At 36.9% G+C, this 12,886-nt stretch overlaps 1 protein-coding gene across 3 annotated transcripts in view; it reads right to left on the reverse strand.

Moving 5' to 3' along the window:
* Positions 1-12,886, reverse strand: part of TTC39B (tetratricopeptide repeat domain 39B) — a 79,148-nt gene that overhangs the window by 32,662 nt on the left and 33,600 nt on the right. Inside the window, exon 1 of one of the 3 annotated variants that reach the window (XM_074857209.1) lies at positions 9,291-9,559. The exons of the other annotated variants lie outside the window; for them this stretch is intronic. Within the exon in view, the coding sequence (XP_074713310.1) occupies positions 9,291-9,421 (131 nt within the window). The 5' untranslated portion in view covers positions 9,422-9,559. Of the gene's footprint in view, positions 1-9,290; positions 9,560-12,886 lie in introns of those variants that run through there. 3 annotated transcript variants of the gene reach the window in all.

Consider the following 12,886-nt stretch of genomic DNA (forward strand, 5'->3'; position numbering starts at 1 on the left):
TCAATGGGTAAGCAGCAGATCTCCCCAGCATGTTGCTGTCATGTTCTTTTCCTGTGTTGCAGAGTAGTTCCCGCACTGCTTCCTTTATGGGTGACCAATGCTTGCAGACAACGTAAACTGTATTCCTTATGTCAATACATTTACTGTTCCTTACCTCAAGCAAGCTTATGAAATTATTCTGCCACTTCAGATATAGAACTTGGGAAGCCAGTTTTCTCAGACTCTTATTTCTGATAAGTGAATCTTATTTCTGATAAGTGAATCATATCCTCTCCCAAATAGTCTCACTCCCGTTTAATTACTCTTCACATGTATTTTCTACTGTTTTCCTACATCCTGCAGCAGAGGAACATAACCAGAAGGAATCACTCCAACTCAGATTCACAACTTGATACCAGAACAGTGAGAAGAAAGGAGCATACCGACTCAGAAGCAGCTTGGCTATCTTCACTGGCAGACAAGAATATTTCTAGGCAGAGGCTCAGAAAAAGCACATTTCCTCCTCTCCTCCCAAAACATCACAAACCCATTTCTACAGCAAGTTAGCAGACTGATGAACAGTTCAGTGAGTGATGCTGACTCACAGTGACTCATGCTCTTCTTCTGACTCAGTCTTATTTTGGCAATCTAATTTTTTTCTCTACTTCCACATACTAGAATTGACAGAAACTTAACACATTTTATCATCTCAGATGAGCATATGCTTTAATTTATCCTGGAGTAGACTAAATTAACACTACTTCAGCAAAATTACTATGGATTTTACACCCAGCGAATACGGTTCACTTCTAAAATAAAAAAGGAAAAGAAAAATGTGCTATATTGGGTGTTAATACAAAGATAACAATGTCGCATTACAAGCAGAATAAAACACCACTGTGTTACTGTCTAGGTACTTTAAGAATACCTTTTCCAAGCAGCATTTTTTTAACATTATTTTCTCACTACTATTCCAACTTCTTTTATGAAAAAAGAATAAACGTTTTGAATTCCAGCAATAGTTTATGTATCTTGAGCTTGGTGCTGAGCTACTCATGAAACTATTCTAATGCAGCAGGGATTATCAGCTTTAAATAGGTTCTTCTAATCAACTGATTGGAGTGCAATAGAAACAAAGAATACTGACTTGAAAACCCTGAAATGTATTGAGATAGTGACTATTAGGATGACAGTCCTCAGGATGTACAAAGCAAGAGCATTAGTAATTTAAAATGTCAAAACAGTTTATAGCTTATTAAGCCACTTTCTTTCCCTACAGATTAATTAAAAAAGGGAGAATAACCATTAGCCTAAAATAAATGAAAAAAGTAATTGCTCTAGTATTTAAAAGAAAGTTACTTAAACATGTAATGAGTTAGGCAATAACACCTATCTGTCCACACTAGGGCTCGGTGTAAGAGTATTTCTGGAAGGCAGTTATATAGCTCAGTTAATACCTAACTTGGTACATGCTGCTGTTTTTGTATCTGCAGATTTAGTCAGCTTTTAATACAAGCACCCCCGGTGCAATAATAATGTACCAACTCTTCTCTTGAAAGGGGATTCAAGAGCTAGGAATAGGAGAATTGCAGAAAAGTTTACCTTTAATCTAACTATATTTTCCAGATTTTAAATCATATATTTAGGACTAAGTTCCACATCATTTTGTTAACATTAGCTGGACTTAAATGTGCAAGCAGTACTTCGCATGAATAGGGATCACAGAATTTAGCTTCTGAACTTCTGAAACCATTTGTTGGCTCTTTTACAACACACCCAAAATAATCAGCCTCATCCGATAAACAAGATTTAATTGCCAGTGACTTGGTTTTGTACAGCTACTGTTCTCACTGACAAAAGTATCACTGGGCTACAGTTACTGAAAATATCTTAAGTTATTCGTGGGAGTAAAGCAAAACTTCTAAAGGGAAAAAAAATGTGAAACTAGCAATAACAATTTAGCTTTAAGAAACCCACATTAAGATGCACATCTGACACAAACAAAAGGAGTGAAAATAAGTTCTTTTAAAAACTGAGGTGTATACAGAGAGGTTGCTATTTTGATGATAAGGATCAAGAAAACAAAGTGCATTAAAATTACACCTAAGAGAACACTTTACCAGGAAATAAATACTTTAGCAAACAAGTGACCCTCACCACTTATGGAAGCTTAATCAGAAGAACCTTTTAGAGGCATTTCTTTACTTAAACTCAAATGAAGACTATGCTGGATGCCAACCATGGTATCAACAAGTAGGGCCGCAAGAAATTATCATCTGTAACACTCTTCCTGAGTAACATATATGCAAGCATTTGCTAGAGTATATACAAAAAAGTTAATGACAAACCAGCATTCAAAGATACTGCTCTCAGGCAGTTCTTGTCCTCTGCAGGAAGATGGTATGTTAAATAGTTCTAATATACTGCCAAAAATCTGATACTCACTGTCACTATTCAGGATGTTTCTATACCTTCTGAAATAGATCTTTCCCTTTGTACTAATGAGTATCTTAAACTAGAAAACTCAATTGTTAATGGTTTATGTTCTACCATGTCAAAAAGAGTAACTATCTTGTCACGTGTCTTAAATAGCCAGGACATGATTTATTAACAGTAAATAGCAGCTGATCCTCACCTGAATCTACTCAATAGCTCCATTTTCTTGACCAGGAGGCTCAGCATATTTGTGAACGCTGCTCTACTTTATGTGTATTGATTCTTTGCAAGGTCCAAGAACAGTGGTGACTCTGATGCTTTTTAGCCGATGGGATCTCTCCTTCTCTCCCTCCCTTATTGGGGCAACTACTGTGGAGGCACACCATTCTTCTTCCACATATGTGGTACTGAGCTCTGTGCTGATGTATCCTGCCACGCATGCTTAGCATAAAATAAACTCAAGCCTTCAACAGAGTCCTGCGGGGGAGGCTGGAACCCACTATCTCCCTGGAAGACTTTCTCCCAGCCAAGATCAAAAGCTGTACTTAAAACTACAGTATCAAAGCTCACGGTTTACAGCTCACAGATACCATTAAATCATCGCTTCATGTTCAAATCTTGCACACCTTTACATGCCAAAATGTATCTGATGTCCTCTTAGCTAGTCTTACTATTTAGCAAAGATCCAAAATGTTTAGAAACTGCCACCACCACCATCACTAATCACCTGTTAAATAACCCAGAGTGTTACTGCAGCACTTTCTGTCCCTGGCGTCCTTATTTTTGCTGTGTTTTTATTTTTAAACTATGCCTCAGATTAGCAGTGTGTAACTAGAACAAGGATACTTCCATTCTTAATTCTGCAATACTCAACAATCATGCTTTAAGAACAAGGAAACTGCTAATGAACAAGTTCTTAACTCTCGATCCCTGCCATTTTCTATTCAAGCACAGGAAGTTCTGTAGTAGTCTACTACTACTCCTCTCTCTTCAGTTTCAGTGAAGGGAAAACACAGTCATCGTTTACTATGAGAAAGACACTTTCTTTCTGCCTAGCTCTGTAAAATAGCAATAAAAAAACCCCAGATTCTTATTTTCTTCTATTATTTTACCCTTCACCAGTGCATGCCAAGTCCCCTTGTGATTCAACACCTTGCCTCTGTATGCTCTCAGATTCTTCTGGTAAACTTCAAGCAGAAAAGGCCAACTAGTGTCTCTGTCCATGGGAAACAGATAAGATACACCTCTGCTTTGTCTGTTTAAGGAAACATCACTGAACTATGACTCTCAGCACCTATTTAATGTTCCTCCAAACAGACGGTGGTCTCCTGTCTCTGTGAAATGTTTCCAGGATTGCTCATCTCCTTATGAACATTTTTGAATGTTTATGTCCTTGAAAAACCTATTATAGGACTGCATTTGGCCTTCTTTTTATATGCACAGCTAGCAACAGCAAAGATTTGCAGCTTCAAGTAGGAATTGCTTTCACATTAACAGTAACACAGATCCATGTGTATCCATTGTATCTAAGCAAGCATACAGAAAACTCAGCTATTAGTTCTATCTGGAAATATCTCTTCAAATAATTTTCTTCATATTTTGAAAGCACAGTACTCCTCACCATTAAGTTAGCCATCTTCTTCATCTTATCCCTCTCCTCCATCACTCATAGATGAACCAACAGTAATACTTCTCTCTTCTGCTTAGCAATGTGCCAAAATCTAGTTTGGATCATTTTCTAAGGGACAATGTTATTTGCTATCACTTTTATTAATCCTTTGCACAGACACCAAGTTGCAACACAAGTATAAATCTCATCAGATAAACAGTGAGACACTGTAGGAGTACTACCTACCTACCACAGAGCAGCAAGTGGCACCAGTCCTCATTAAAAATACCTACCAACAGCTCTATGACTCGAAGCAAAGGCTAACAAAACAAGCTTATTGCCAAATTCTATTGAGATACTCTGTTAGGTCTACATTTTATGTTCAGGATAGTTCAGTGAAGGGTGGCTGAAGGCTTACATAGTCCTTTGTAGTACAATCCAGACTTACATACAGTGAACATTAGGAAATGTTCATAAAAGCAAAGAGAGTAGTTTTCAAGATATGTTGGATTCTCTGCTTATTACAAGAGACTACTCCTAGAACTCACAAGCATGAGACATCTGTTTAGTTTGGTTTTAAAATAAATACAAGCAGAGATGCACTGTTTTCAGGAACAATTTCTGTATCAAGTTTGAATCTAAGGAACCCTCATGAAAGCAGAGCATGTACCATTCTCTGTGAGGGCTACTGACCTGAGTAAGAAACTGCACGCACCCTTCAGCCCCACGCTATACTAGTGCTGGCACATGTCTTTCACTATCTTGCTGGCTAGGTACAGGACTCAGGCTCTGAAAAAGCAAGGTGCATCAGTCAAGCCTCCATGAGGCTGGATTTTCTTCTTCTACCTGCATGCATTCTATGCATTCCTCCCATCTGGAGAACAATTTAGAAAGGTGGAATCAAACTGAGTATCCCTTCTCACATTTACATGTTTCTTGCAGCTAACCAATTAAAGCATGTTAAATCCTTTACATTAAAGGGATCAGGGTATTTTTAAACTGCCAACCACTTGCACTTTATGAACAAAAGGGATTAGTTTAAAAATAATCGGGAAAAGATATAAGGCCATGTGATCGACAGTTTTTTCTAGTGTAAACAGAAAAATTTTTGCAAACTCTTTCACCATGTCATCTAAACCCCAGACTTCAATGCCACTTTTAACTGCACAACAGAAAAAAAACATAAGCCTAGAAGTTTAAAATTTATTTCCAATTTACATAAAACACTTCCTATCCTAGGTTATTATCATCATTCATATAGAAAGTCTCCAAACAACAACTATCTGATCAGTATAGCAAATGCTTTTTTTACCTACACAGTAAATCCACTAGTTACAGTTTATCTCCACAGCAGATTCTGCATTCATTATGCACACATCTCTTTTTATGAGAAGCATGAATTTTAGATAAATAAAATTGTGTAGTCCATATATTCAACAGAAATGTTATCAGCTTATGGGAAGCATTGAAAAAAGCTTCATGCTGATGCAAGACAGACTTTATTCCTTTGAAGGCGTAGTGTCTTCTCTGTTTCAGAACTTCACCAACGCATGCTGTAGTCTGTGTGCTAAACATTCATTTAAGGAAACCCAACTGGCAGCAAAACTATCCAGTGCTGTGCTAGCCAAATTTGCAAACAGGCAGAAATTACTTTAAAAGCTTACCATATTACGATCCATTCAACAACAGGCAGTTTTTTTAAAAACAAACAAAACCAGTCAAAAAACCCCACACAAAGCCACACACCCCCTACAGTGGTCATTTAGTTTAAATGATATTAGTTTACACAACCTGGTATTGTGGCAAAACCATTAGGGCTTATTTTCACTTTTTCCTCTCTCAGGACTTTCTTGCATGCTATATTTAAAAATCACCTTCTATAGCAGACAGAGGCAAACAGCATTGGTCTTACCCAAGCCCATCCTGGGTAGTAGCTTTCACCTGAATTTTGAAGACACCTATCCACACACAAACTCCATGCTACAAAGCAATTTACTTAGTGAGGTTGCACCTTCCTCCTCAATGCTACTTGACTATGAGATAGTAGCATTTAGCCAGTAAATTTGTATCAGTGAATTGCTGGATTGTTGTCACATTACCAAGGGTTATGCTTATACTATCTTTTGCATGACCAAGCAACCTCACTACCAAGGGCATTTTCCTTTTCTTTAATAGCGTTGGGGTTTTCGGTTGGTTGTGTCTGTGATTTTGATTACTGTTGATTTTGGGTTGTGGGGTTCTTTTACCTTAAGTTCTCTCTTCTCCCTCATCTTACAGCTGTGGCAGAAATGCTGATGCAAAGCAAAAGGAAAAAACAGTAGCTAGCTAATATTATACATTTGTATACATAATAAAGGGAAAGCATCAAAACCTGTATTTTTCAAAATGAACAGCTATAGAAAAGGAGTTTGAGCTCTCAGAAAAACAGAGACAGTAAGAACTGAGGTAACCGAGTGAGAAAAATAGAAGCAGTTGCCGTGTTGAACAATTATTAAAATTATATGCATGCAAATGAGCTGAGAATGACTTTACAGTTTTTTGTCTCTACCTTAGCACTGTCAAAAAAAGTTCAAACTGATAACTTTTCATAGACTATTGGAATTTCACTATGAGAGCATTTTAACTGATCAATCATTATACCTTACCAGGCACATGAAATCTAACGATGAGGTAGACAGAAGGTAGATAAAGCTCTGGTGTTTTGGGAGGGGTGTTTGTCCTTTCTTCCTTTTTAGAAAAGCGAGTTTTAATTTTAGCTTTTCTAAACTTCACAGATACATACTTAGCCACAGGAGACAACTGTTCTAATTTTAGGAATTATTACTACTCACAGCAGTAAAAATACTTGTAATACTGTCATGAATAAAATGCATTAAAACAACCCTCAAATGCACCAAAAACCTTACATACAAATAAAAATTCCTTCTTAAGTGTCTCATCTGACCTTAACCTTTAAACATCTGACCATCACCTGTCAGGAAACCGGTAACGTTTCTTTACTTTACATTCTGCATGTGAGTCTTGTTTGTGATCTCGAACTCTAAGGGCATGCACAGGACTGTCTTTGTTCTACTTAGAAAGGAGTCCAGCACCTACAGTGCTGCTTCATGAGAAAGTGATCAAAATGTTTTGCTTTCAAACATTTACTTTATGTCCATAACTGAGGCGGCAGGGAGGGGTGATGAGATAAAGGAACTTTCCTGACGGTCTGTCTTACTGAAAACTGAAAACATGGAATTTGCTTATCTGTATATTTACTATCAACGCAGTATCTGAACACCACAAGAAAATACCAAGTGCTCTATCCTCACCTATTATTATTACTCTACAGATGCAACAAAGCAACTGAATAAGCGCAAAAGAAGAAAACCAAGGCAAAGTTGATCATCTGCTTGAATCTGAGGTGCCACAGGAAATAGTGCCAAGACTAAACTCATTGTACTGGCTGACCAGCACCCACCATTGCCAACATCACAGTCAGCCCCTCTGAACAACACAAAAAGACAGGCTACATTTCTAGCCACTATTTTTTTTTTAATTAAAGAAACATAAGAATTCACAAATGTTTCACTTTTGGACTGACCATTGATCAGATTCCATAAGCCAATAATCAATTTATTGCAAGTCAGGTTTTTACAGCCCAAAGAGAAAAAGAAACATCAGCAGCTTCATCTGACACCAAGTTTTTTTAAGTTCAACAGCAAATTGCACTGCACATGCACAGTAAGCTAGACGCAAATTTTCCATAATGAATCAGCCATATTGTAGAAGAAAGACACATAACAACTACCTGGGTTACTATTCACCCACCCAAATATGCACATACAGTTTATCTGATCACTAAAGTGACTGTGATATAATCAAGTGTATCAGGCTATTCAAGCATGAATTTGACACAGCATTGCAAAATACATGTAATCCTAAATACAGTCAGCAAAACAATCAGATCATGGGTATTTAGAAGTGACCACAGTTTGATGGAGGGGAAAGAAAAAAACAAAGCAATGTCAGTGTTGGTTTGCAGGTAGGAGAAAAATCTGCTTTACGCTGTTCTGCTGGACACTAAGGGAAATGCACACCACTATAAAAGGTTGTTATCAGATTTATTAATAGAACTCAGTGGTTCAACAGTATTTTTAGATGTATGTTTCAACATGAGATCTTTGCAACTAAACAGAGAATTTACTATGTTTGAATACACCTTATCAGACTAATAGTTTATATCAAATAATCCAGCTGAGGTCAATACAGGCAATACTGTGTAGAAAAATGAGCACCTGAATATGCCAGAGACCGATACTGCCAAAACTTAATATACAATATGTAGATAAAGATAAATAGAGGTTCACAAAAAAAAAAATTTAATCTGTTCAATGTTTCCCTGTTGAACAGATATGCTGACAAGAAAATGGGTTGAAAAAGATCCTCCTGAAAGAGCTAGCATATATAAATACTAATGACAGCTCACTGACAGTTTTACACAAAACGAATAAAAATTTCACTTATCTTGCTATGGAAAAAACAAGAAGTAAATCATGCAGCAAGTAGGACACCAGATCAGGCCAGATGTTTATGGGACTAACACTGCGTCACACAAATACTGGCTCAGATCCAAAGAGACAATTAGGACAGTGTGATCCTAGTAAGACACTCTTCCTAAACTTCAGACCAATTTACTGGAATTTATTACACAGTGAATTTATACATAATGTTGGAGACATTAAATTACTAAAATTTGTAAAAGTACCCTGTATTATACTTAACATTTAGTACTTAGACAGCAAAGAACTGCATCCCATGAAAAAAATTATTTATATTTAACTCAAAAATTGTATGACCTCAAATGGTTAAATCCGCACAGCTACCAAGAGTAGAAATAACTCTATAAATTGAGAAAATAACTACAAGTCTGATACTGTCCTTAATTACCAGATTTTAAAGTATGGCATCCCGAAATACACACCTTGCGGTGTTCTACAACCTACAGCATCCGAGCTGATTAAGCACTGACATCAGCAGAGAAGCTTCTGCTCTCTAAGAGCATTGTTCAGCAATGCAAAGTGCAGAGGAAAAACAATTATTTCATAAACCCACTGCGAATATATCATTTTCCTCTCCTCTTCGAGAAAATCCATATAAAAATTTTTTTTTGTAGTTTAAGTGTTTAACATACCTACCAAAGTAAATTTATCACAGATAAAAGCCCATAAATCTAACTACCACAGTCATAATTTCAGGGACTAGTAGGCAGAGATAATATACTTACAGGATTAATTCAGCTAACTTCAGGTATGTAAATATAGTCCTCATGCAAATATAAGTGCTGCTTCTCTCACCCTGTTCTTTTTCCACCGTGCACACACACAAAAAAAAAAAAACAACACAGAAGAAATGCATAAAGAGAAAACTGATTCTATTTTATGTCTCAATATCCATGACGTTTCATTAATGAGTTATCAAGCAAAAATAACAAAAGGATAAAAGTTCACAAGCCAGCAGCTGGCATCACAGGCACTCTCCATAGCCGAATTCAAAAGAAATGTCAGTTAGAGTGGCAGCAGCTACAGTCAATGCTGGAAGCTGATGCCTCTGCGGGAAGAGGATGCTGGGAGATTTTCCCAATCTGTGCTGCAGCCTAGTTCTAATCCATCACTCCTAACTGCAAAAGGAAAATGGAGACATGAGGAACACAAAGTGATTTATATTTAAAGGCAAAAAGGGAGTTACCTCAGTATTTTCTGAATAAAAATTTTAAAAAATGCTACAATTAAAGTCAGACAAAAAAAGGACAAGTATACTAATGCAACTGCAGTAAAAATAAATCAAACATACAAGAGGTGGTAGCAAGCAGCACTGAAGAGAACTAATTAGCTCACGTTTGATTTTCATTATGTGACAGTACTGAAACAAATTAACATAATTTTTGTTATTAACCCTTTGACATTTTTTCCCCCAGAAATCCAAATTTTTAGCTAGAGTCCCATGACCAAAATAAATCAATAGCATGGAGAAGCAGCTAATAAACACTTATCTTCATGAATATCAGCAGCAATAGGAGGAAGTAAGAGTCAGAAGCAACAGAGATAGTTTCATCCTCTTGGTCTAATCTCTCCAGATGAAATATGGGAAAGCTCAGCACAGGGAAACTAAGCAGCAGAAAATTAAACTATGTCCTCCACTGTTACCTTCAAAAAGTTTCTTTAAATCCATACCACCTGGGCTAATAGTACCTATTCCTAGATATGTTTACAATCATGAACTGAGATTTACTCTCAAAAATGCCTCAAAGAAAGCCTTTAAAACTTAATGCACGAAACTACAGATTTGCATTTACTCATTTCAGATGAGTGCTAAGTAATAAAAGCAGTAATACATCAAACCAGTCTATTTAAACAATTTACTTTTGAAAACACAAGAATGCAACATACGTGGAAAGATTTGCAGAGTATTTCCTAAAACGCCTGAGGAAACCAAGGGCTATGATCAGGTAACACAGGCTTTGCAGGTGAGAGATGACACTGACAGCTCTAACTTATGGACAACAGCACCTCAGGATGTTTCTACCTTTTCCCTGAAATTGTGCCTGACAGTGTTAAAGACCAAGGAGTTCAGAGATATCCGAGTTCTCCACCACATGACTTGGAAGCAGTGCTTATGGGTATTGTCACTTATTATATTAACATTACTTGGGGCAGGGAGAGTCAAAGTGCCAGAATTTCACTCATCTTGATTGCATGTGAAAGGTAAACCAGTTTTGAATCAAGGTTGAGCAGTCACATAAAAACTGACTCTGCTCACAAAAAGACATACAATTTTCTGTCTTTAACTCAGCGTAAGTTGCAGTCCACACTTGAGGCCTCAGAAAGCATTTCCCAGTAAAAGCTGATAAAGAGTCGGGAGCACGTTTCAACAAAACTGACAAAAGCTAGCTCTCTGTCTACAAATAGCATCACATATTCAAAACTTTCCCTGGATTGTCTTAAAGAAAAACCCACCAATACACACTCAAGCCACCTTCCACTCAGATTGCTTCCCAAAATGCTCTGAAACAGTTTTCAGCATCTGGGGGAAGAGGGAAAAAACAACCACCCAAACAGAACATTGTTAAAGAACAGAGAGGTTTTTGTTTGCTTGATAGTTTAAAATAAAGAATGTGGCAAATCTGGTTTTCAATCCTTTTTCCCCCAAAACAATCCTCCTTCTCAATATCTGAGCAAGTCATAGCCTACAAGTTTTTATCTTTTTCATCTATGAGTTAGAGCTCATCTTTTCATTTTCTTATCTAAAGCACTAATGACTTAAAATCCAAAACATTAAGAGTCTACATCCCTTTCAAAGTCTCTGAAGTTGTTCAGAGAAGGCAATTCTTGAGTTACATGACTGCAAATAGCATTATAAAGTCTTCATTAAAGCACAGGATAAACACCAATTTCCTGAAAGAAATTTAAAGAAAGAAAACACAGATGTGATGAGTAGATCATGTATCCCAGCACATCAAGATTCCAACGTGATAATTAATAGACTCCAAAGGTCTCCAGGAACCTGAACCTCAAAAATATAATGTGACTTTACTAAATGCCACAGTGTTAATTTACTTTTCATGGAAGAGCAAGCCACAAGCAGCAACCCAAACATTTAGGGTCAATTAAGACAAACTTCTTTTGTCAAGCACTGGATTACAGAAAACCATCTGTGGTATCTTTCTGTGCACCAGCCTTTCAGTGAAGGCTTGGAATAGAGTAACATGGTGTGGAAGAAATGCAGAGTTTCAGGAAGTTCTGTGTAGAATGTCCCTGAGATGTTTGGTTGTTGTTTTTTTTCCCCCCCTCCTTATTTCCTAAGAAGCTATGGACACAGGTGGAATTGCACATTTCAAAGTCAGCAGAAGATACCAACATAAAAATTTCCACAATGTGGCCTGAAGACTTCTACTTACATACAAACATACAGAGAAACCTCCCATCAGAGGCAAAAGGTGTAGTTGCAATAAATATGGAAGAGTTAGGAATTATAGAATTACTGCCCACTCAAAACCCCTCAAACATAAACAATTTATAACCCAAGAACTGTTTAGGGTAGAGAAGGATTAATGAGATGAGGCTGGTATCTCACTACTGCAGTTCCAATTCTTGAGATTGACAATATAAAGTAGCTACTGTGTCATATTTATGTAGCTATGAAAATATTATTTACTGAATACAAGAATCACCTTTACTGGACTTTTTTCCCCCCTTGAAGACCAAACATAAGAAAATAAAACTCTGATCAATTAAAGTGTCACAGCTGTTTCTCAGCATTTTAAGACAATGTCAGAATTCGAGTTCAAAGTTCTGGACACATGTACTGTTTTTAAAAGTTTTCAGCTCCTTGAATTCAAATTTGAATTTAGGGACATTTGCTCAGCTATTCAATTTCATTCACTGACAAAACAGACACATATGTATAACTGAAATCTTAACTACACTTCTGAGATTACAAGGATAACCTGCTCTAACTTCTTTAAACACTTCTGGCCCTTAATCTACCACCCCAGTAATACCACACAGAGCTGCTTTGGTAGGATCAAGGATTAACAGCATCCAGCTTTGGATAAGAAAAGAAAACGCAAAAGAAGAATGATAACATAGCAATGAAATATGCCTCTTCCTACTGAAACTGATAAAGATAGAAAAATCCCAAGAATTCCACTATTCATCAAAGATCACCTGTCTGGTTTACTACAGAATTCTAGCTTCCACCTTTTCACCATTTCATTTTTTAAATGTGTTATAATGAGATCTCACTATCCTTCCACTGGTACCACAACTCAGGGTCTGCTGCCAGAAATTTCTACGCAAATAGCATAACACGAGGACTTCCTCT

Source organism: Strix uralensis, chromosome Z (assembly GCF_047716275.1).
Source record: "Strix uralensis isolate ZFMK-TIS-50842 chromosome Z, bStrUra1, whole genome shotgun sequence".
NCBI classification, from domain to species: Eukaryota; Metazoa; Chordata; class Aves; order Strigiformes; family Strigidae; genus Strix; species Strix uralensis.